The 27,054-nt window shown below is 41.1% G+C and overlaps 1 protein-coding gene across 1 annotated transcript in view; it reads right to left on the bottom strand.

Annotated features, from left to right (window-relative positions):
- Nucleotides 1–18,277: 18,277 nt before the first annotated feature.
- The window catches only part of LOC110520046 (G protein-activated inward rectifier potassium channel 1-like), a 31,231-nt gene continuing 22,454 nt past the window's right edge, over nt 18,278–27,054 (bottom strand). The window contains exon 3 of the mRNA XM_021597024.2: nt 18,278–20,369. Within this exon, the coding sequence (XP_021452699.1) occupies nt 19,732–20,369 (638 nt within the window). The 3' untranslated portion in view covers nt 18,278–19,731. The remainder of the gene's footprint in view (nt 20,370–27,054) is intronic.

Here is a 27,054-nt window from a genome sequence, read left to right as displayed (position 1 = left end):
AGTCTAAGGCATTTTCTGAGTGAGTGAGTGAGTGAGTGAGTGAGTGAGTGTGAGTGTGAGAGAGAGAGAGAGAGAGAGAGAGAGCTAAAGATAGAGATGTATAAGTGAAGTCAAGTGCCCAGGGAAAATGTACTAAGCTGTGTTGAGCTGTAGAATATCCCAGGAGGATATTCTGATGAAGAATACACTACACCGTTCTACACCTTGCTACACCTTAGTGGATCTGATTGAACAGAATACAGAGCAGATAACTCAATTCATTATACACTAACAGTACAAGGACCGGGGGACTTGTTGACAAAAACAGGCCAAAACACGCCTCAACAGCATTTTACCAGGCCATTTCAACCAGAGACAGATAAAGGAGGGGAGCTATGTATAAATATGAACTACATGTATAATAAAAAAAATATATACTTATTAATATGGCTTAAGTGTACAATCCAGCTTCAACATTGACCGCCTGAGATCAAGAGCACAATCGTGGTAAAGGTAAACGCACAAGTCAACATAATCATATTTCGTGACAAATTCAATGTTTTCTCGTGTGAAATGACGTGGCGTGTGTGCAGAGACTGGGGAGATTGAATTGCAGTGTTACATGGATGCAGTGAATCGCTGTAGCAAGGAACATTTTCAAGCGGCTAGAAATGGAACCCTTCTAAATTCATATTTCTGTCATAGTAATAGTTGACTTCCAATAGAGGCCTATAATTCAGAGTCCTTGCATTACTTTGAGAACACAATTAATATTCGAAGGCCATTTGCTGTTGCTAGGAGACAAGTATATGGGAAAAACCCTCATCATGAGGTATTTCGATTGCATCAGTTAACGACTAATTCTCACACAAAGACATTGAGCCTTCCTCGTCAATATTCTATTCGATGAGAATGTATTTGAACGTGTTTGCCTTCATTTCATCACAGACTTGTTTCCATGTGTCATGAACAATAGGATTATTCTTGTCGCTGTAAAGTTAACGTAGTTCACTCACGGTATGGGATTCTTCCTTGGATCATTTGTTATTTTTTGTGTATGGACTGTGTGTGTGAACGACTGTATATATGTGCATGGAACTTTAAAGAACGTGACACGTGTAACTAGGGACTGGCTTATGAAACCATGGCACTTCCATAGCAGAGCATAGAGCAGCAGAACATGCAGTGGAGTCCCACACGCATATAGAAAAGGCTGGTCAAAATTGAGACACACAAAATACATATATTGTATAAAAATATAACCACGAAAATGGTGACCTGTGGGCCTGTAAATATTTATTTTTGTTATACTAACCCATAATGAGTCTTTGGCTGATCAGTGGGCAACGGCCAACCCCCAGTTTTTTGGCTAAGCTGAGTTTACGCAAACCCACATTCAAAGTCAAACGCGGCATCAGCAAAGAGACCTGCTATGACTCTGCCATCAGTTAGACAGCGAAGAAAATGTATTGTAAAAAACAGAAAGTGTGCCTTTAAACATAGAAAGAGCACATTCACGTTGTCCCCTCACTTAAAAACGTCCTATTTTTTGGGCAGCTAAAACCATGATTATGCACGACTAATAAAACAAAGAACATGGTCAAACAGTGAAGTGCATTATCCTTATGATTCCTGTATCAATCAATCAATCAATCAAATGTATTTATTTATTTACAGTGGGGCAAAACATTATTCAGTCAGCCACCAATTGTGCAAGTTCTCCCACTTAAAAAGATGAGAGAGGCCTGTAATTTTCATCATAGGTACACTTCAACTATGACAGACAAAATGAGAAAAAAAATTTAATTTGAATTTATTTGCAAATTATGGTGGAAAATAAGTATTTGGTCAATAACAAAAGTATATCTCAATTTATCTTTGTTATATACCCTTTGTTGGCAATGACAGAGGTCAAACGTTTTTTGTAAGTCTTCACAAGGTTTTCACACACTGTTGCTGGTATTTTGGCCCATTCCTCCATGCAGATCTCCTCTGAAGCAGTGATGTTTTGGGGCTGTTGCTGGGCAACACGGACTTTCAACTCCCTCCAAAGATTTTCTATTAGGTTGAGATCTGGAGACTAGCTAGGCCACTCCAGGATCTTGAAATGCTTCTTACGAAGCCACTCCTTCGTTGCCCGGGTGGTGTGTTTGGGATCATTGTCATGCTGAAAGACCCAGCCACGTTTCATCTTCAATGCCCTTGCTGATGGAAGGAGGTTTTCACTCAAAATCTCACGATACATGGCCCCATTCATTCTTTCCTTTACACGGATCAGTCATCCTGGTCCCTTTGCAGAAAAACAGCCCCAAAGCATGATGTTTCCACCCCCATGCTTCACAGTAGGTATGGTGTTCTTTGGATGCAACTCAGCATTCTTTGTCCTCCAAACACGACAAGTTGAGTTTTTACCAAAAAGTTATATTTTGGTTTCATCTGACCATATGACATTCTCCCAATCTTCTTCTGGATCATCCAAATTCTCTCTAGCAAACTTCAGACGGGCCTGGACATGTACTGGCTTAAGCAGGGGGACACGTCTGGCACTGCAGGATTTGAGTCCCAGACGGCGTAGTGTGTTACTGATGGTAGGCTTTGTTACTTTGGTCCTAGCTCTCTGCAGGTCACTATATCCCCCGTGTGCTTCTGGGATTTTTGCTCACCGTTCTTGTGATCATTTTGACCCCACGGGGTGAGATCTTGCATGGAGCCTGAGATCGAGGGAGATTATCAGTGGTCTTGTATGTCTTCCATTTCCTAATAATTGCTCCCACAGTTGATTTCTTCAAACCAAGCTGCTTACCTATTGCAGATTCAGTCTTCCCAGCCTGGTGCAGGTCTACAATTTTGTTTCTGGTGTCCTTTGACAGCTCTTTGGTCTTGGCCATAGTGGAGTTTGGAGTGTGACTGTTTGAGGTTGTGGACAGGTGTCTTTTATACTGATAACAAGTTCAAACAGGTGCCATTAATACAGGTAACGAGTGGAGGACAGAGGAGCCTCTTAAAGAAGAAGTTACAGGTCTGTGAGAGCCAGAAATCTTGCTTGTTTGTAGGTGACCAAATACTAATTTTCCACCATAATTTGCAAATAAATTCATAAAAAATCCTACAATGTGATTTTCTGGATTTTTCCCCTCATTTTGTCTGTCATAGTTGAAGTGCACCTATGATGAAAATTACAGGCCTCTCTCATCTTTTTAAGTGGGAGAACTTGCACAATTGGTGGCTGACTAAATACTTTTTTGCCCCACTGTATTCATAAAGCCGTTTTTACATCAGCAGATGTCACAAAGTGCTATACAGAAGCCCAGCCTAAAACCCCAAACAGCAAGTAATTCAGATGTAGAAGAACGGTGGCTAGGAAAAACTCCCTAGAAAGGCAGGAACCTTGGAGAGCCAGTCCTCTTATGGCTCTGCTGGATGGAGCTTAAAAGAAGACATGGCCATTTAAGGCCAGATTGTTCTTCAAGATGGTCAAACATTCATAGATGACCAGCAGAGTCAAATAATGAGCAGTGCTTGTGGAGGGTGCAACAGGTCAGTACTTCAGGAGTAAATGTCAGTTGGCTTTACATAGCCGAGCCTTCAGAGGTCGAGACAGCAGGTGCGAGAGAGAGAGAGAGAGAGAGAGAGAGAGAGAGAGAGAGAGAGAGAGAGAGAGAGAGAGAGAGAGAGAGAGAGAGAGAGTCGAAAACAGTAGGTCTAGGAAAAGGTAGCATGTCCGATGAGGGGAGGGAGAGAGCGAGAGAGAGAGAATTAGAGGAAGCATACATAAATTCACACAGGACACCAGATAAGACAGGAGAATTACACCAGATATAACAGACTAACCCTAGCCCCCCGGCACATAGACCACAGTAGATACTGGAGACAGAGACAGGAGTGGGTCGGGGGTCACTGTGGCCCCGTTCGACGATACCCCCGGACAGGAACAATGTAATGAAAGTCTGCCCTGCTCCTGTGCCTATGTCCTCGCTAGGGCTTGCTGCTGTAATGAGCAAGCCACAGTCCTCTCCCCCCTTGAGCTTGAGAGAAAAATGTGTTCTGACCGTAATAACATTACAAAAAAAATACAATTTTGGATGCATCATCCTCTGTCGAAGAGAGGGACTCAGCTTTCTGAAGGTATGTACATTTTTTCTCAACTCTCAATGTTTTGCTCAGTAGCAATTATTGTACAACCAATATTTGATATGGCTTTGAGATATGGAGCAGAGCTGGCGTGTGATGCGCAATGGTTACTGCGAGGGCATAAGAGTCTAGTTCTCTTTGGTAGTAGCCTACAACTGCCAAGTTTTTTTTAGGATATGACATTTAATGTTGGATGAATACATGGCTACTAGCAGTGGGTATTATGTTTTGAGTCAGCGATCTCGTTCATGTGTTTTGACATGGACCACCAACACCGCAACTCATGTCAAGAGGGACGCAACAGAACCTCTACTTCCTAAGCCATGCCACCCCAGGTCCTCTCCTAATACTACCGTTGCACCATTGAGAGCATCTTGACCAGTTGCATCACGGCCTGGTACAGGAATTGCTCCTGTCCACGACCGCAAGGCCCAGTAGCGAGTGACGAAGACGGCCCAGTACATCACTGAGGCCGTGTTCCCACCCATCCGGGACATCTACCAGACACGGTGCCCGAGGAAGTGCCGCAGCATCATCAAAGACTCCACACACCCCAGACATGAGCTGTTCACTCCCTTACAGTCGGACAGACGGTATCAGTGCATAAGGTCTGATATCGCCAGTCTCAGAGACCGTTTCTATCTGCAAGCCATCAGACTGCTGAACAATTGAACTGGACTGACCACCTGCACTGACACACACACACACCCACCCACACGGACACACACATATACATTCATGCTACACACACACACATCACAACTACTGATACCAAACTCTTATTAACTATTGCTAACACGGCACAATTTAAACACTTGCCCCCCAATCCCCCCTTCCCTGATACATGTGTAAATATTGTTCTATAAATAGTGTCTCCTTGTATTATACTTACGCTAAACATCTTATTCTATTCTACTGAGCCATTTACGTTTGTATTCTTTTGTATTATTTCTTATTGTTGCAGCATTATCGAGAAGGAACCTGCAAGTAAGAATTTCGTTGGACAGTGTATGCCATGTGTATTCTGTACATACGACTAAGGAAACTTCCACTTCCTCTTCCCCAAATGAACTAGCCTTATGACATTAGTTAGTGCACGTACAGATACATGTAATTCATCTCTATTGAAAATATATGACATTCTAGAGTCCTATTTTGACAGTAAAATAGCAACTATATGTAACGGCTGTTGGTGGAAGAAGGTGAGGACCAAGGTGCGGCGTGGTACGTGTTCATGTTTGTTTATTGACACTGAACACTAAATACAAAAATAAAAGGGAATAACCGAAACAGTCCTGAAAGGTGAAAAACACTAAACTGAAATCAACTACCAACAAAACCCATGTGGGAAAGAGCTACCTAAGTATGGTTCTCAATCAGAGACAACGATAGACAGCTGCCTCTGAGAACCACACCCGGCCAAACAACAAAGAAATACAAAACATAGAAAATGAACATAGAATGCCCACCCTAGTCACACCCTGGCCTAACCAAAATAGAGAATAAAAGCCTCTCTATGGCCAGAGTGTGACACTATAGTCTAATTGTCAACCCAAAACGCATTACGATCCCTGGATTAGGTTGCACATCAAAATATCTTGAATCATGCACTCCTGCTTGGACATGTCATTTATTTACATCTTAAATAGCTCAGTAGTCTATTTATTATACTTCTTAATAAAGCACTATGAATGACTTTAAGATGATTACTCACTGTCTAAATCAAGGGCAGGTGCCACCAATTGTAGAAGTTAGTGGCAATAAGGTGAAATGTTCATCTGGAGCCCCATAACAGTAATGAATACTTAGGGTAGGTGTTGATTCAGAGGAAGATATGACAGGCACTGATTTGCAATATAGCCTAAGAAGTCATTAGCTTGGCTTTTATAACATATAAGGCTTAACCCAGACAGACTGGCTGAGTGGGTTGGCAAGTTGGCGGCGCGCGCTGTGATGTGGAACGGTGTGGATAAAATGCCAGGGCTGAATTCTTGTCCCAGTCCACCCCTCTGCACAAGTCCATTTCCCTCCATTCAGTATCCATCCAACAGATGGGTGAACAACACAGATTTATTGGTGCTCAAGCAGCCTGCAGAAGAGGATTCCTCATGACAATGTATTTGATGAGCATGTCCTGGTTTTGCTTATTCTGACAAATCACGTGAGTGGCTTCCGTAATGGAAGGTAATATGTGATTCCTGGAAACGCAGCCCCCCATCCTTAGAATCATTATATTTAATTCAATTTAAATCAATTCATTCAATCTACTCGTCCTTGTATGCTACTTTGTGCCGGTATGAAGATGCAGGAGCATGAAGTAATAGTGTATCATACCAATTAAACAGCAAAACAATCAATTTGTACATGGCTGCAGCACATACATGATTGGTAAATATGGCATGCATTTCTGATATCATTTAATGTCCTTGTTTTCCATCATCATCAGCAGTCATCATCATCCTGTCTGCTGTGTGGGAAAATGCCTGAATGGAACAATGATAATAAACAACTGTTTACATCATCATCTTCCCTTTTTTGTTTATGTTCTATATCATGATGTGTTACTTTACAGAACAGTGTCCCGGGATATTTCTTTAAGTTGTGGGAACATTGTGAGGATATGACAAGAGATAGGTTCCCAAACCACTAAAACTGTCCAGATGTGCTGACATACGGATCATTTTTGTATCCTGTTGCAAAAAAATAAAAATACATTTAAAAAATGTTGAGAGAACAGCCTTTTTCTGAGTTCTTTAAAGGTTCCCAGAACATTTAATTAGGTTGTGGGAACAGTGTGGATACATTACAAGAGATAGGTTCCCAGCAAACAAAATATGCTCAGTTGTGATGACATTCAGACCATTTTTTAAGTTAGGTTGCACAGAACATTCCCACAATGTTCCACAATTTCCAAAATATTTTGTTTTTATATAATGTTATATTTACGTATTACCCAGTGTTACCACAGCATTCTCAGTATGCAAATGTGTGCTCCTTAAAGCTCCAATTGTGTAGCTCCTGGAATACATCACATTATGTTTCTCTCCAGATGTCACGGCAATTTGCATTTGAGGTCCACTACAAGGTGATATAAACAGACAGTATTTTTTATTTCGTTCGTTGGATTAAAAAAAATATGTATTTTATTTTTCAACAGAACAACACAATACAGCAAGAGTAAGTACTACAACAAAAGGAAAATAAACCCTCCCAACCCCCCCCCCCCCCCCCAAAAAAAAAAAAACAACAACATGAAAACAATTACAAATGACAAAATAAAAAATATTAATTCAATTAGAATAGTAATAATTCAAATAATGACTAAATAAGACAAAATACAAGAGAGACCAACACATACACAAAGCAATACAAACAGTACATTACAGCAACCCCCACACCCACCAACCCCAATGGAAGTTTTTCCATATAGTCCAGGAATGGCTGATATGTTTTCACAAAGTAGTTGAATTTATTTTTTAAAGTATAGGTAATCCCTGTCTTAGGTCAGTAAGGATCACCACTTTATTTTAAGAATGTGAAATGTCAGAATAATAGTACAGAGAATGATTTACTTCAGCTTTTATTTCTTTCATCACATTGCCAGTGGGTCAGAAGTTTACATACACTCAATTAGTATTTGGTAGCGTTGAGTTTAAATTGTTTAACTTGGGTCAAATGTTTCGGGTAGCCTTCCACAAGTTTCCCACAATAAGTTCGGTGAATTTTGGCCCATACCTCCTGACAGAGCTGGTGGAACTGAGTCAGGTATGTAGGCCTCCTTGCTCACACACGCTTTTTCAGTTCTGCCCACAAGATTTCTATAGGATTGAGGTCAGGGATTTGTGATGGCCACTCCAATACCTTGACTTTGTTATCCTTAAGCCATTTTGGAAGCATGCTTGGGGTCATTGTCCATTTGTAAGACCCATTTGCGACCATGCTTTAACATCCTGACTCATGTCTTGAGATGTTGCTCCAATATATCCACATAATTTTCCTGCCTCATGATGCCATCTATTTTGTGAAGTGCACCAGTCCCCCCTGCAGCAAAGCACCCCCGAACCATGATGCTGCCACCCCCATGCTTCACGGTTAGGATGGGGTTCTTCGGCTTGCAAGCCTCCCCCTTTTTCCTCCAAACATAATGATGGTCATTAAGGCCAAAAAGTTCAATTTTTGTTTCATCAGACCAGAGGACATTTCTCCAAAAGGTATGATCTTTGTCCCCATGTGCAGTTGCAAATCGTGGTCTGGCTTTTTTATGGCGGTTTTGGAGCAGTGGCCTCTTCCTTGCTGAGCAAGGGCATGTCGATAAAGGACATAGATGTATGTGGATGTAGATACTTATGTACCTGTTTCCTACAGCATCTTCACAAGGTCCTTTGCTGTTGTTCTGGGATTGATTTGCACTTTTTTCACCAAAGTACGCTCATCTCTAGGAGACAGAACGCGCCTCCTTCCTGAGCGGTATGTCTGGTCCCATGGTGTTTATACTTGCGTACTATTGTTTGTATAGATGAACGCTGTACCTTCAGGTGTTTGGAAATTGCTCCCAAGGATGAACCAGACTTGTGGAGGTCTACAATTTCTTTTATGAGGTCTTGGCTGATTTATTTTGATTTTCCCATGATATCAAGCAGAGGCACTGAGTTTGAAGGTATGCCTTAAAATACAACCACAGGTACACCTCAAATTGACTCAAATGATTAGCTGATTAGTCAATTAGCCTATCAGAAGCTTCTAAATCCATGTCATAATTTTCTGGAATTTTCCAAGCTGTTTAAAGGCACAGTCAACTTAGTGTATGTAAACTTCTGACCCACTGTAATTGTGATACAGTGAATTATAAGTGAAATTCTGTTTGTAAACAATTACTGGAAAAATTACTTGTAGATGTCCTAACCAACTTGCCAGAACTATAGTTTGTTAACAATACATTTGTGGAGTGGTTGAAAAACAAGTTTTAATGACTCCAATATAAGTGTATGCAAACTTCCGACTTCAACTGTATGTAACCTCTGAGGTGTCAGAGTTGGTGGAGGAAGTTGTAATGTAGACATTTGTATCTAGAGTTGATGGTCGCTGACACACTATCTTGGAATACGTCCGATCATAGTCCGGCCATCAATTGTAATATGCAAATCAGATTCCCATCGCTCTCTTGACTTACGTGCGTCTGGTATTGGGCATTGTTGCACTAGCAATAAGTAAACTCCGGATATAAATCTAAACGATTCATGTTTATCGTGGAGTAGTTGTTCAATATTACATAGATTTGGTAAAGTCATTTCTCCAAGGGTGCTTCTGAGCAAGTTTCTTAACCGTAAATAACAAATAAATAATTATTTATCTTTCAGATGCTCAAATGACATAAGTACCCCATCTATATAACAATGTTCTCAATGCTTTTTCCCTTCTCATGCCAATGTTGAATCGTGTTGCAGTTTTGCCACCGGGGTGTTTTGGGTGACAAGTGTTGTTTCAGACCAAATAACTTACAAATTTCATGCCAAGATCTTACTAAATTGATGGTACAGGGATTGCTCGTTTTTTTTTTGTTAATATAGCCTTGTGGTTCCACATGTAGATAGTATTACTCCCAATCATTAAGAGCAAGCGTTTCCATCTGGGTCCAAGAAGGGGCTGGTTCAGTTTAAAATTAGATTTAAATTAATCTCCTTTGCGCTGCCCAGTAATACATCTTCAAATTTGGTAGGCGGAGACCTCTTAGACTTTAATCCCACGTTAACTTGTCCAAACTCACCCTTGGAGTTTTACGGTTCCATACAAATGATCTTATGGTCTTGTTAAGGGACTTAAAAGAAACTTGGGTAAGAATTGTGGGTAAAGATTGAAATATGTGCGCCATTTTAGGCAGAACATGCATCTTAATACAGCTAATTCTCCCAAATAATGTGAGATGCAGATCTATCCATCAATTCAGGTCCATTCACCACCTTCTGAACCAAGATAGAGTAGTTGAGCGTGTACAAATATCTTAGGTCATTATCAACTCGGATTCCTAGATATTTTAATGCCTGTGGCGACCATCTGAAGGGACCCGTTCGTTCACAGATGCTATGGTCAAAACGAGTCAGTGGAAATATTTCACTTTTGTCCATGTTGACTTTGTAACCTGATATAGAGCTGTATGTACCCAAAAAGCATCTGTCGTTTTGAGAGGGATCGGGTCGGGTCAGAGAGGAACAAAATAATGTTGTCTGTGAACAATTAGATCTTGTGCGTTAATCTGGCCTCCACCGGGGGTTCTATGGCTAGCACAAAAAAAGGAGTGGAGAAAGTGAACAGCCCTGTCTACTAGCTCTAAAGAGTGGGAATGTGTCTGACATCGTGCCATTAGTGGTGATCTTGGCGCCGTGCTTCATGGCATAAAGTCTTAACCCATTCGACAAAACCAAGGACGAAAGTTAAATTTAGCACGGATCTTGAATAGGTATGGCCACTCCAGCCTTTCAAAGGCCTTTTCAGCGTCTAGCGATACTGCTATACTAGGATCACTCCCCACACTGGCCATGTGAATTACGTTGAATAACCTGCACAACCTATTGGTGGAGGATCTTTTCCATATCCTGTTTGATCGGTGTTGAATCAGGTTTGGCAAATATTGTCCTAATCTATTAGCCATCACCTTAGAAATCGATTTATAGTCAGCATTGAGGAGCGAGATTGGCCTATAGGTAGAGCATTGTAGAGGATCTTTATTTTTTGAATGCATAACTGTTATAATAGCCGTGGAAAAGGAATCCGGTAGGTTCGGCATCTCAGCAACTAAATGTAGAACATCCATCAAGAGAGGAATAAGCACATTCTTAAACTCCTTATAAAACCCTGGGGGAAAGCCATCGTCTCCTGGTGATTTGCCAGATTGTAGAGAGGAAATTGCCTTTTCAATTTCTGTTTTTGTAAAGGGTTTTGGTCTTCCTGTGTGAGGTGTGGTAGTTCAATAGTAAACAAAAATGTGTCTATCATTGCTGGTTCCGTTCCATCAGAAGTGTATAACTTAGAATGGTATTGTTTAAATAATGAATGAATCTCTTCCGGGTTGTGAGACACTTGACCGTTCTGTGTTTCAATGGTTCTCGAAATCTCTTCAGCTTTTATCTGCCATGCCAAGACTTTGTGTGTTTTCTCCCCCAATTCATAATATATTTGCCTAGTTCTAAGAATAACCTTTTCCGTTTGTAAGTACTTTGGGTATTATATTTTTGCTTTTTACTCACCAATGAGCGATATGTTTCTTCAGAGACAGATTTTTGGTGTTCTTTTTGTAGCAATAGGATTTAATTCTCTAATTTATTAAATTCAGCAGTACATTTCATTTTGAGACCTTTGGTATAGAACATTATTTGACCCCTTAGAAATGCCTTTAATGTATCCCGGAGTACTAAACTATTGGGAGAGGACAGACAGTTTCTTTGACAGAAAAAAAAATATTTGGCCTCTGATAAATTGACAAAATGATGCCTATTTCAAAGGAGTTGGGTTTAGGCGCCATCTATAGGTCCCTTGATCTCCATCCAGCATCCAAACAAAAAGTGTGAGGGAAGAATGACCTGAGATAGTTCTGGATAAATACTCAGTTTCCACAACTGAATGAGTTAACTGTGCTGAAAGGACAAAATAATCAATCCGGGTGTGAGAAGGACCTGTCTCCATGTGTCTTTCAAATGTAAGTCTTTCATAAACGATAGGGCGCATTTGGCTGACTTAGTCAATTGAGGTTGCTTTCCTCACACAGAATCCTAATTATTCAAAAATGAAGGTCGCCCCCAACTAAGAGTGTTCCCTGAAATTCCTCTACCTTGAGGAATATCTCTTGAATAAAAATATGGTCATCATAATTAGGTGCATAGACATTTAGCAAGGTCCAATATTCAGAATACATTCTGCCATGGACCACTACATAACATCCCAGTGGATCAATAATTGTTTTAATTGTTTTTGCTACACGGGGTACTCCCCCGTGTCTTTATGTTATATGAAGAGGCAAAGAAAGAACTGTCCTACCCGTTCCCACTTGAACTTTTTATGTTCTGTCCGTTAGATGTGTTTCTTGTATAAACACAACATCAGTCTTTAGCTTTTTCAAACACATAAGCACTCGTTTTTGTTTAACAGGTCCAGTCAGTCCATTAACGTTCAATGATGTATGGTTTACTATCTTAGCCATATTGTTCACTCAATACATAAATGCAAATGTCAGGAGCATGTGCAATAAGGGTGTCGGATATTCTATTGTCCATTTTCGGTGATCCTGTAGTCAAACACATATTATAAATCAAAGGTCTCTCACAAACATGAACTGTAATATAGAGTAAACAAAACAAACAATTCCCTTCTGTGCTGTTCTTGAACGCGCCCAGCTCAAATCCAACCTGTGGTGGAAATACGCTCCCAGCGTCGGTTATTCCTAAATTCAATTTCTGACATGAAGGCCAATGTGAACCTGGAGCTCGAGCCCAGTAAATGAACCAAAATAGAGAATTCTTCACCCATCCTTATATGATGCAAGTTAAAAACAAAACCAATAACGGGTGTCCTGATCCCAACACACCTACCATGACAGGGAGAAAAAAAAAAAATATATATATAAAACGTAATGGCTTAGCCATATAAAAAGGTCTGACAAATCATAGTGACGCACGCCTCTGAGGACCATGCCTGTCCCAAATAACAACGTAAAAACAATGTCAGTCTGGTAAAAACAAAGTTTGTTTACATGGATATTGGGGTTTTACCTCATTGATCTGTCAGTAAGCTATAGTATAATCCTGCAAAGCAGTCCTACCGGTTATGCAAGTAATAAGCCAGGCTAGTGGGACATAGCCCAGCTAGCAGTGACATTAACCCGGTCAGCGAGCCAATCAACCATGTCCTGAGCTGGTCGCCTGCAGTCCACGGAGACTGAGATGGAGTTTTTGATTTCAGCCATCTGTGCTGAGATGGAGCAGCTGATCTCAGCCGTTTTAAAGTTAAATTGTGTTGTGAGGGAGTCATTGCCTTCTTTGATCACTTTGAGGATGTGAGCTAGCCTAGCTGCTCCCTGGGGTGTCATGGTGCCATTTTTGGTTTCCAAGGAGGCCATGGTGAAAGGTTCTTTTTCCGTCGTTTCTTGTTCTGTTTCGGTGCTTCCCTTGCCTTTTTAAATGTTTTATCTCTTAGGCATATCACCACTCTCTTAGTAATAAGTATGGGTAAAGTTATCAAGTTTTCAGGATAAGTTTGTTATAGATTTATCGGGAGTACGGAGCAGGGGCGCTGTAAAGCCCCCCCCCCCCCATTCATAGGACATTTGAACAGCACTTATCTATATTTTATCCAGATGAATAAATCCAGTCAGAAATGCAGAATTTAAACTGTAAGAAATAAAACATTGTGAATAAATCGACTGTTTTACTGTTTAAAAAAACAAATCCGATATCATTCCTACTTTGAGATGCTTGATATGATCCCCCCTTGTCTTATTTTTCATGATCTGAAAAAAAAAAATTGTGATCCTAGATCGACACTCATAGTCTTGGTTACCTTGTAAATATGGGCCCAGATGTATGCAGCATATAAATACGATGGTTGAAGTGATGATGGATAACCCAGTTAGCAGTATTTCCCTGGGTTAGTTATGTCTACGAAGGCTGAAAAGGAAGCATAGAATTCCTGATTGGCCATACTGTCATGGCTATATACTGACAAAAAATGAAATGTAAGAGAGCTTCCCTTGTGGTCCAGAGGATAAAATACCTGTCTTGGGAACCAAACGTTGCAGGTTTGTCAACATATGAAGTGTGAAAAAAATATATGGTTGTGTTTGTATAATTAAATGCTGTTCAAATGTCCTATGAAATGAAAATGCCATGTGTCTCTGTGCCACCTTCAAATGTGAATTGACATGAATTAACTCTGGGTAGAAACATAATTGTATTCCAACCTGATTCTTATGCTTTAAGAAGAAGCTTCACATTTTCATGCTGTGAATGTTGTGGTAATATTAGGTCAAACTTAAATATAACATTTTCTAAATGTTCTTGAAATGTTCTGACAACCTCCAAGACATGGTCAAATGTGTATTGCGTGAACTTCAATGGAATATTGTGTTAAACCTAAAACGAATATGCTATGAATGTCATAAAAAGTAACTTATTTGGAAATTGTGGAACATTGTGCAACATCATGGGAATGTTCTGTGCAACCTATGTGAATATGACAAGAATATTATTGCGGCATCCCAGAAAACTCCCATAACTTAATAAAAAGTTCTGGGAACCTTTAAATAACTTAGACCAGGTGTTCTGTCAACATTCTTACAACATTATAGGAATGTCCTGTGCAACCTAACTTAAACAATGTATGAATGTCATATTTTGTGTTTTGGGAACCTATCTCTTGTCATATCCCCACAATGATCCCACAACCTAAAGAAATATGCTGGTACTCTTTAAAGAACAGACCAAATGTGTTCTGGGAACTTTCTTGTAACATCAGGTGAATGTTTTTTTGCACCCTAAAAGAAACATTGTAGAATCATCCACACAACTGGACCGTATGTGTTTAGGGAACATCGCTTTTGTGAAGTCCCCACAATGTTCTCACCAGACTGTTCCCACGACGAAATGAAACATTCTGGGAACCTTTAAACAACGGACAACGTGTTCTGAGAGCGTTCATGCAACATCCGGTGAATGTTTTATACAAACATTATATAATCATCAGCACGACTGGACAGTTTCTGTGTTATGAGAACATTTGCAGCAACTAATGTTCTGGGAACCTTCACAGAACCAATTTAGTTTTTTGCTGGCTGTGCTCACACTGTAAACAAAATCATATTGGCAGAGAAGGAGGGCAACAGTTGTACGGGGATCTCACAGCAAACATGAGATGGGGGAAAGTAAATAAGGAGAGTGTCAACAGGCTGTGTCTGAAATGGCACCCTATTCCATATAGTGCACTATTTTGATCAGAGTCATATGGGCCCTGGTCAAAAGGAGGGTACCATTTGGGACAGAGGCACAGTATTCCAGAGAGAGTGAGCCTGGTGCGATTCCCCCTCAGCGCTTTTCCAGTGCGTTCGCTGCTGGCGACTCGAGCCGAGATGGATTCTGACTCAGGTGCAGAGCTGTTTTGCCGACGCCTACACCAGAGTTCTCTTACAAATACAATACACCAGAGACGAGGCATCTGTTAGGTTGCATATGTTTGTGAGTATGCGTGCCTGTGTGTATGTGTGGAGGGAGTCGGGGGGGGGGGCACATGTTGGAGAGCGAGCGAAAAGTTAGAAAGAGAAAAAATAGAGAGAGAATAAAAGAGTGCTTGGGTGTGTGTGTGTGTGTGTGCAGGGGGGGGGGGGGGGGGTTCTCTCTTTCCCATTGATCTTGTGAACTGTGTGTCTAATTGTCTGTGTCTTTTACGTGTGTTCATGAGCCTTTTTCTTGCAATTTACCATACTTCCCAATACTGGTTGAAGAGTACTGTTTTGACTTATTTTGATCTTTTTTTTATACAGACTGTAGAACAGTCTCTGGCACCACACCAAATGTATCATCGTTCTTAAGGTTTTGTTCGTCAATAAACTAAAAATAGCAATTCAGCCTCGCTGGCTTTCTTTGTGTTACAGGAATTCGGAGAGGTGAGAATCTGTGAAACAAGCCTTGACAGAATCAGACAAAAATACAGGAAAGTATCTCTTTCTCCCTCTTTCACTCTCTCCCTGTCCCCCCCTCTCTCTCTTCTCACTCTCTCCTACCGTCTTAATCTTACCCTCACAGTAATATCCTGCCTTGCTGACTCAACTTTGATCACTGAAATTCTGCAAATGTACTGGATTGGAGGGATTGTGACAAAAACATTGTTCACCCTACACAACCCGTTTATGCCCCCTCAGCTTCAGTCGGCAATGCACTTCTCTCGCCTCTCCTGTCAGTCTTGGCCTTTGTTGAATGAAGTCATTATGGCACATGTCACATGTGGATTTGAAAGGGTAAATCTGAGTTACAGCATCAGAGGCATTGTCAACAGAACCTTGGATGAATCCCAAGGCAACGTCGGTTTCAATGACGTAAGGCTCGATTGTTAGGACTGTCATTGTTCTAGCAGCAGGAGAAATGGGGTGAAATTTGAATAGCAACATCTTTCTCCAATTACATACTAACAATGAGCTCAACATTTGTCGATGTCTAGACGTACAATGGCAATAGCTACAGTATAAAATGACAAAGAAAGGCAACTCCTCCTGCTTTCGCCAGTGTGTCGGAGTACCATGGAACCGCGTGCTGTTCAATGATGCCTTGGGCATCAACAAACACCCAAACGCTAGTTTTGTTGACCCAACTAGCACCTTTGTGCTCACATGAGTCATGAGTCCAAATGCAGAGGTACCACATAAACGTCTAAATAAATGGGACATCCCCATACAGTTCTGTAAACTCATCCTCAAGGCAAATGGCTTTCAGTGTCCCTGAACAGAAGCGGGTCATCACTTTAAACCATGTGAGATCGTCCTCCAGTATTATGTGCCCGGGACCTAAGTTCCAACATCACTCTAGTAGCCGTACCATGTTGGTGAAGGTCGGTTTTAAGTTCCATGAAACCACTGACACGTACAATATTATAGATGGAGCATGAATGCAACGACAGCACTGCAATACTGGGTTTTCTGATTATAGTGGAACCCCATTACATTTTTGATGAGTGAATCTGAGAGTAACGCTCCAATAACATGAAGGACATTTCCACTCTGATCTCAAAGAATCCCCTTACATGCAACAATTGGCACTTCACGTTCTCTGTACGGTATGTCACTAATTGAATTTGACGATGATGGAATCACTTTCCAATCATTGAATCTAAGATGTGTCCGACATAAACCAACTACCCCATAAAGCTATTTAGGGACAGCATAACTCTGGTGCAGATGATTTAAATGTAGAATTCCTAAAGTGTCTTCTCGGCTGACACTCACCGAGAGAGAGAGAGAGAGAGAGAGAGAGAGAGAGAGAGCGCGAGAGAGAGAGAGAGGCGCAAACAGTCAGTGTCGTAAAGTCAACAGGGCTATATTTAGCGTTTAATATTTAACTCAGTGCCACTGTTGTCGTGATATGAAAACAAAGTGGCATTATAATTGCAAATTGCTGAATGGAAGAACATTTCTGTTATTTGGAAAACAAATCGATGGAGAGAGGGTCTTTATTTTACAACCGCTTGGATTCTGTGGAACCGCTGATGGACGAAAACTGAGAATTTAGTCATTTTAAGTGCATTACTAGCCAGCTCTAAATTTAATTTATTTGCCTAATCAGCTGCCAATTACTGCAGTTCCCTTGCAATAGGCAGCCTCACTTTCCTGGATATTAGTATGAAAAAGCATGAACATTTTCATAACTCCTTCACGTGTTTAACGCTTCAGATATCAACATGCCTTTTGCCTTTTATTGCGGTTAAGTTCCCTTACACTTTATAAAACTCTCGACAGCCAAATGAAACAAAGAGAGCCACATCAGCAGAGCCCTGGAATTGAATTCAATGAAATTGCTCTGCTAATTCTAATTCAACCAACGTGTCTGAGCAGCATCGCAAGTCAGAGTTTCTGTTATTCCCTGTCTGGTTCCATGAATTGTGGGGGACATAGAACATATGACAAAGATTCGACGTCTTCAAAGTTCACAGAAGTCAATGAATGCAGTGCAGTTTTTCGTTTTGGGGGGTGCGGTTATGAAACCTTTAACGGATAGAGATCTCAGCGACACCGCCGCTCTCAGGGCAGATGATAAAGGCAAATGGCACCGGCTGCAAAGATCTCCTTGGTGATAAAAGTGAAATTGGCTCAGTAGCGGTAAGTGCTGATTTAAGGTGCATAATGAGGATTTAGACTCTACTCCAGAACCACTGAGGATAATGGCATCAGGAGCTCTCATATTCATATCTATCTCATATATTAGAAATAGCTTATTAAGATTCTGAACAAAGGCTTATCTCTGGATAGAGAATAGACTTAACTGACGGCAAGCTTGATATGATACTGCATTGAATTATATAATAAACTATTTTTGGTAACTCTATAAACCCCAATCATACTTATTCATATAGTACATTCAATACATATTGTACCATGTTATGTAATGTCCATAACAACTAGACTTTTTTAACACACTTCGGGTCTTCTATGCAAGCCTTTTTATTTATTTGACAGTGACAGTGCAAAAAGCAAGCTACCCGTGTCCCATTAAATCAACGTGTCAACAATTGCCTCTTAGATCTTTATTCCTGAAGAGTTTGAGTATCATACAACGTCATTGGTGGTTTTAGTAGGACCAGGTTCCATGGCATTGATTCTGTAAATATACTGGTAATGGGGCTGCTGCAGACCCTGTGGGTATATAAAGATTATAGTCATTAAGAATAACATTATTGCTTTAGTTAAAGAGAGAGCATAATAGACTCTTAAGACAAAGGTGGTTACTTTTTCCTAAATATAGGTCCACCTCTAAATCTATATCTATGCGGTGACAGTTAACTCGAAATTTTGGTGCACGTTTTCAATGAAAAGTCGAATAAATAATAATTTGAACTTCAAAACGACTGTTTGAGAAGGCATACACGAACACGTGTGTTCAGTTGTTTTAACTTCCATGTCAAAGAGGCATTGTACAGTACTGCTCAGGACATTTGTCCAAACGCCATAAATGCTTCCTGCCATGAACAGTACCCCTAAATAGTGTACTGTGTGTTGTGTAATGGTTATGTTGTGCTTATAAGGCGGTAGTATTGGCCCTTCCAACATAAGTGTTACCTTGAAAAGTAACCTCACGTTGCTTAATAAGATTGTGCCCAGTTCCAATCTGTCATATGATGTGGACCATGCATTTGCAAATATAGATTGCATTGCCCAGCAACATACAGTACGCTTGCTGAACTAAGGAAGGTGTAAAAATCTCACATGGTAAGACATCCTCCTATACATGAAATACCAAAAATACAGCCGTGAACAAACGTGGAAATGGAAACAAGGTAATATAGTAAAGGCTAAACATCTGTGTCTATTACCTTTGTCTAGCTAAGACAATAATAATAGTAGCATGCATTTAACAGAGCGTTGCCACACAATTTTACAGTAAACAACAAAAGCGGCCAACTCAAATCAAATGTATGCAGCCTTCTCCGCCGTAAATTAGACCCATGTAATGTAGGTTCTCCATTTTTGTAAACCACGTGGCGTTGTGCAAATGTTCGGACCCATTGTAAGTAATGTCACTGTTCAAATCATCTCTGTAAAATAATACAGCAATAAATGTCATGCCAGAAATTAGAGAGAATCTGTTTTGCATGCGGTTAGTGTATTGGACATGCCAGATTGTGCTAATCGTACATTGTCCTGAAGAAATCAGAGGTCTTTCATCATAGCACGTATGCTTCCATCCAGGAACAAATGTTCTGTATTCCATCACCCCCCCCCCCCCCCCCCCCCCCCCCTTTATATAAGGTATATCTGTACGAATATATACACTACATTTTCTTGAGTATAAGAATCATGTCTTTTAATAAATTTGAAATAATACAAGGGTTGGAATAAGGGTATGGGGTGTGATAAGTTAAAACGGGTTGCCCATTCTACGTGAAGCGGTCGGAATTCATCTTTCTGAGTTTCGGGGGCAGGTGTCCGTCCATTCGGCCCCCTACCCCCCCTCCCCCCTGCATCCTTAGCAGCTTGGGGGGCAAGTCTGCCACGGATTGGCTGATGGGATCGGAGCTGATCTTGGAGACCATCTTGCTCATCTGTTTCTCATCGGAGACGCCTGGGACGGAGCTGATGCGCTGCAGCTTCATTGGCAGCTCCCCCATGCTCCCGGGGTAGATCATCTCTGAAGTGGTGGAGCTCATTCTCAGCAGCTTCCTAGGCATGGGCAGCCCGTCCCGTCCGCAGCCGCCCCCTTGCATCTTCTGCAGCTTGGATGGCAGCTTGGTGGTGGTGCTCTCCTTGTCCTCCAGGTTCTCCAGGCAGTCCATGGAGCTGTTCTTCCCTCCCTCGCCGCTGTTGCACAGGGACGGGGCCATGAGTGGAGAGGACATGAGCAGGTTTTCCTCCTGCTCCTTCACGCTGTACGGGGGAGTGTTGACCTCAAACGTGGCGTGAAACTGAGAGTAGTCCACCTTGAAGAACCCCTCCTCCAGGGAGATGACCGGGAAGAAACGATGTCCCCATAGAACCTCGTCCTCAGTGTAAGAGGTCCTCGCTTGGCAAGTCATCCCTGTCAAACACAGACAAAACAGAGAAACAAAAAGATCATGGTTGATTGGATTGATTATCATTATTGCAGGAAATGAACTTGATGACTTCGACTCTACCGCAGGGAATGATGTCAGATTGTCAGTGCACGAGGCGCACGAGGCTAATGCTGTGGAGATTAAATATTTGACTAGCACAGCGTTAAACAAACACTTCATAATCAAAGAGCAACCCTTTACTCAATTACATGCCTGGCGCAGTGCCAATTAAGTGTTCATAAAAGATTGTTTTCATTCATCAAACAATATCACTCACAAAATGTACTTGATTAATTAGTACATATAACAGAGAAATGTACCTACAAAAAAAAATATTATTTGATGCTCAGGTTCCATATAACACTAATTCCTCAGTAATTTGAGAAAGAAGCAGAGAATATCAGTACTGGCCTAGAGGCCATACAGCAATTACTTATTAGATGAAAAGCACTACCATATAAACAATGTTGGCTTTCAGAGAATTCCTCCGGTCTGACAAGAAAATAACTCAGCCATTCCTTCTCACCAATAACTCTTTAACGTGATTAGAAAAAGCACACAACAAATGTCTTAATTGGTCATCATCTGTCACTGGTCATTCACTACATTAGTGCTAAGATGATGCACTACTAAAGGTGCCACTGTTGTGCACATTTGTAACGCGTATCTTCTTGTTCTCATTCATGTTTGAGCAGCAATACCGGGAGCCTGAAAATAAGCAACTACAAGCATTCATCTATCACATAATGCATACAGTACAGTGGATTCATTGTCTTTGGCCGGAGTACAACATTACAATGACTGGACATCTTTATTCCTAAAAGACTGCTTTCATTTTGCCTTTCTTTGATAGGGAAACAATCGTACAACATTACAAAGACTTGACATCTTTATTCCTAAAAGACTGTTTTCATTTAGCCTTTCATCGCTAGGGAAACAATTGTTCAACATTAAAACGACTGGACATCTTTATTCCTAAAAGACTGCTTTCATTTTGCCTTTCTTTGATAGGGAAACAATCGTACAACATTACAAAGACTTGACATCTTTATTCCTAAAAGACTGTTTTCATTTAGCCTTTCATCGCTAGGGAAACAATTGTTCAACATTAAAACGACTGGACATCTTTATTCCTAAAAGACTGCTTTCATTTTGACTTTCCTTGATAGGGAAACAATTGCTATTTCAGAGGCAGTGAATCGTGTTGACACTTTCGAAAAGTTTCCCGAAATGAGTAGATGTCTTCTGTCTAAGTCACCCTGGAGCCTTTTGTTACTCATCAATTCAGTTCATACAGTGACCTTGGTTAGGAACTAGAAGAGAGCATATTAAGATAATCAAATGACTTCAATGCTGGACCACAGGAAGCTTAGCAAAGACAAGGGTGCAATGAGTCCAATGGACTTTCCTGACAACTCATATCTCTTTGGGAAGTTAAAAGATATATTACCATTCATGGGACTTCAAATTCAAAATTCAACTATGTGGACACCCCTTCAAATGTGTGGATTCGGCTATTTCAGCCAATTTCTGCCCTGCTAGAGCTGCCCAGGTCAACTGTAAGCGCTGTTATTCTGAAGTGGAAACATCTAGGAGCAACAACGGCTCAGCCGCAAAGTGGTAGGCCACACAAGCTCACAGAACGGGACCACGAGTGCTGAAGCGCGTAAAAATCGTCAGTCCTCGGTTGCAACACTCAGTACCGAGTTCCAATCTGCCTCTGGAAGCAACGTCAGCACAATAACTGTTCATGGGAAGCTTCATGAAATGGGTTTCCATGGCTGAGCAGCCGCACACAGCTGCCATTGTGGTGTAAAGCTTGCCGTCATTGCACTCTTGAAAAGTGGAGTGTTGAATCGCGCTTCACCATCTGGCAGTCTGACAGACACATCTGGGTTTGGCAGATGCCAGGAGAACGCTACCTGCCCGAATGCATGGTGCCAACTGTAAAGTTTGGTGGAAGAGGTATAATGGTTTGGGGCTGTTTTTCATGGTTTGGGCTAGGCCCCTTAGTGAGTACAGTGAAGGGAAATCTTAATGCTACTGCATACAATGACATTCTAGACAGTTCTGTGCTTCCATCTTTGTGGCAACACTTTGGGGAAGGCCCTTTCTTGCTTCAGCATGACAATGCCCTTGTGCACTAAGTGAGGTCCATACAGAAATTGTTTGTCAAGATCGGTGTGGAAGAACTTGACTGGCCTGCACAGAGGTCTGACCTCAACCCCACCCACCCGTGGAATGAATTAGAACGGCGACTGCGAGCCGGGCCTAATCGCTCAACATCAGTGGCCGACCTCACTAATGCTCGTGGCTGAACGGAAGCAAGTCCCCGCAGCAATGTTCCAACATCTAGTGGAAAGCCTTCCCAGAAGAGTGGAGGCTGTTATAGCAGCAAAGGGAGGACCAACTCCATATTAATGCCCATGATTTTGGAATTAGATGTTTCACGAACAGGTGTCCACATACTTTTGGCCATGAGGTGTAGATAAGATAGGTCATATGAGACAGGTTTCTGCTATACTCTTTTAGCAAGCTCAGTGTGGTCAGCCATGCTGCCATCAAGGCTCAGTGAAGGAAAGTTTCACGTTTACAAGGTTCAGTTCCATGGATTTAAGATACTCGATCATGAGCACCAGGCATCGTGAATGCTTAATAAACACTCCACTCATATCCCCGTAAACAAATTATTATAACGAGGATTGAATGATGAGGTTTGAATTAATGAGCCGCAACATGAATTTGTTTTACATAAAGCTACGGGTTCATCTTCAGGATAACCCTCTCGTCCCTGTTATTCGGCAGATGCTATCGTAATTACAGTTACATGATCTGATTACTTGCATTGTATCCATTCACCCTGAGCAGAGCTCCATGCAACAACCTTTTGTACATTTGAATGTCTAGGAAAACATGGCTACGGGAGGCGGTATTTTACACACGCCCATAATTAATTTCAGGAATTCATTAAGCAAAAACGAATTATAACAGGGATGAGATCAACATCTGACCATTTGTCAGTCCAGGACGTTGAACTGAGCCACTTCTTACATTTCCTTTTAACTAAGTATGGAAGCTATAAAAATGCTGGAAGCACTTGTGTTCTTGGAGCCTTGTTCAAGTCCATTAGAAGCTGAGTGGTTGCCCTGATATCAGTATCACGCATTGTATACTAACTACTGGCCTACTAGTTTAAAAATGTTGATGCAGCAATAAATGAATCAGAATTCTTAAGGAATGAATTCATAAGCGTTCAAAGACACTAAAGATCGTGTTACAGTGGGTATTGTTTATCTTTAATTGAAGCTATGATCATCTGTGTTTCTGCCACTGTTTCCACGGTCCATGCAATAATCCGCTGATAACAGTTTTTAATAGTCACAGTCAAGTCACAGATGTGCCCAAGGGAACATTGAGTATGGTCAGAGTATTCTGAGTATTATTTCTGCCCTATCGCTCTGCAGTTCTGAGTGCTTTCGTGTTGAGTGCTCTATTGTCCCTCTAACCACTCGGACATCGATGCAAATGGGATCGAAAATCAAATCAAACACTTATCATTAAAACAGTATCTTCCTTTTAAAATTGTGATTGATCAATTTGAAGTAAGAAGTTCAACAACAGGTTGAAACTGAGTGGAAAACGTGATCCTAGTGGATGTTGTTTCAAAGCCTAAAACAACGAAATGGACAGTGCTTTCTAAGGTGATAATTAATTCAAAACACCCATATGCATGTTAGAGCTTATGCATACCCATAGGCCTACAGTTGCAGTTGGAAGTTTACATACACATAGGATGTAGTCATTAAAACTCGTAGTCATTACAATTTCTTGTTAACAAACTATAGTTTTTGCAAGTCAGTGAGGACATCTACTTTGTGCATGAAACAAATGTTTTTTCCAACAGTATTTTACAGACAGATTATTTCACTTATCACAATTCCAGTGGGTCAGAAGTTTACATACACTAAGTTGACTGTGTCTTTAAACAGCTTGGAAAATTCCAGAAAATTATGTCATGGATTTAGAAGCCTCTGATAGGCTAATTGACATAAATTGAGGCAATTGGAATGGTGCCTGTGGATGTATTTCAAGGCCTACCTTCAAACTCAGTGCCTCTTTGCTTGATATCATGGGGAAATCTAAATAAATCAGCCAAAACTGCAGAATAAAAATTGTAGACCTCCACAATTCTGGTTCATCCTTGGGGGCAATTTCCAAACACCTGAAGATATCACATTCATCGGTACAAACAATAGTACGCAAGTATAATCACCACGGGACTACGCAGCTGTCATACCGCACAGGAAGGAGATGCGTTCTGTCTCCTAGAGATGAACGTACTTTATGGTGAAAAGTGCAAATCAATTCCAGAACAGATGCTGGAGGAAACAGGTACAAAAGTATTTATGTCCACAGTAAAACGAGTCCTATATCGACATAACCTGAAAGGAAGGAAGCAAGGAAGAAGCCACTGCTCCAAAACCGCATTAAAAAAGCCAGACTACGGTTTGCAACTGCACATGGGGACAACAATCGTACTTTTTGGAGAAATGTCCTCTGGTCTGATGAAACCAAAATAGAACTGTTTGGCCATAATGACCATCATTATATTTGGAGGAAAAAGGGGGAGGGTTGCAAGCAGAAGAACCCTATCCTAACCGTGAAGCACAGGGGTGGCAGCATCATGTTGTGGAGGTGCTTTGCTGCAGGAGGGACTGTTACTATTTACGAACACACCCAGCCTTTAGTCTTGAAATCTTTGGTTGTGCATACATTTACATATGTGTGGTCCCAGCAGGAATTGAACCCACAACCCTGGCATAGGAAGCACCATGCTCTACCAACTGAGCCTCTCTGCTATATTAGTCAACAACACTGTAAGCTAAAAGTCACATCCAAAAGACTGCCAGAGACACAGAACATATTAAAAATCAATATAGCACACCACTTAATGGAGCATAATCAGTAGAGGATATTAAAATATTGTGATAAAGTTCAACGGAACTGGCCCGGAGGGTGTGACAGGAGTTATTGAAGCCACAAATAAATCATTATATTTCCTCCATTTATTCTGTAACATAATAATACTCAGTAATCTATAGTGATTGGCACACAATAAGGATAATCACACTGCTTCTCTGAGATCAGATAATCAAACTTGTGATGACTCACTGTTGGGTAACTCTCTGTTTTCTGACCTGCATCCTATTGAGTGGCTTCATATTGGAGGAGAGCCCAGCTATTTTGTAAAAGCACCATCGACAGTATTACAAGAAGGTAATTTGGTGTTGCGTAAGTAGGTAGCTTCCTGCATCCATATACTAAAAGCCATCAACAATCTCAGTGAAGAGGCTGCTCTGTGATTTCCCTTCCGTTGGGAAAAAGAAACAATTACAGACAAATTGCCATCATAACCATTTGGAAACATGGAGGTGATATGAGCACAATTAAACACTGCAAAACATTTTTTATTGTGAGCGTTAGAAGAGGAGAGAAAGCAATTGTAACAATGACAAGAAAAACATCAGAAATTGTGCCACAGCTGTATGGAAAACAAGTGTGGTTGTTTTTGTTTTAATAAGACCTTACGTAATCGTCATACCTGCCTGGAACTGTGTGTTTCTATGGAAACCAAATCTACCAACGATACGTGAGCATAAACACACCATATAAAGGCTATTTGGATCGTCACCTTTGAGTGCAACTCGAGGCAAATGTGGCGTACATACAATATCCAACACAAAAGTATATTTTTTGTCTTTGACCATCCCAAGCGAAACAACCATCCTTAAAACCACTGGTTATATCACTCAATACTGGATGATGCATCATGTCGCCTAGTTCCTGACCACGGTGACCTGGTTTGATTGCCTGTATGCCCCTGTATCTGTTCCAGCACATCACTTCTCCTCAAAGTGTGTTTGTTTTGCTCAAATCTTATATTGACTTATCAGTGACGGGATCTCATATTACAAATAGCATCTTTAATAAGCACACCGAAAGGTTACTTTATTCTCATACATCTCTATTACCATCTGTCTTGCTCTTTCATCCTCACGGGACACAGACTGCGCTCTGTGTCCAGACCTCTCGTCGATTTTCCAATTTATACCCTGTAATGTGCATTGCTGGATAGACCGTCTGTCCCAAGTCCAAACACTTCTTCAAAGCCCCAAAGACAGATACCAATGGTAGGGTCAGCTTGTTTTAGAGCCATCTCAGCATATTGGGTAATATCACTTTACACCTGCACTCTAGGCCAAGTTTTTCTCAACTCCACTATGTACATCACATCAATGGAGTTGAGAGCGGACGGCTTTGGGCGGACTGAACCTCCTACTACGTCGAGCCGCTGTCAGTCAATACTTGTAAAGAAGTACATTCTTAAACCCGTGCCGCATACCCATGTTTGTCATCTGTAGCTGCGTGCCTTCCTTCGTATGCTGAAATCCACACTTTTTAATAAATCTTTTGTCAAATACATTTACTGACTGTTTCCTTGTTTGAACTGGCAGCGACTCTGTGTATTCGGAGGTACACTCCACCCCCAGTCATCTCAACCCAACTCCACCCAGGTGTACTGTACATACCGTGGAGAAACCCAGCTACTCCTTCCCCAGTGATGCCTTCTCTGTAGAAATTGGATATGGCCCCATCAATGTCACTGTA

The sequence above is a fragment of the Oncorhynchus mykiss genome, chromosome 3 (genome assembly GCF_013265735.2).
Source record: "Oncorhynchus mykiss isolate Arlee chromosome 3, USDA_OmykA_1.1, whole genome shotgun sequence".
Lineage (NCBI taxonomy): Eukaryota > Metazoa > Chordata > Actinopteri > Salmoniformes > Salmonidae > Oncorhynchus > Oncorhynchus mykiss.
Note: the sequence above shows the minus strand (reverse complement) of the source record. Positions and strands in the feature narration are given on the sequence as shown.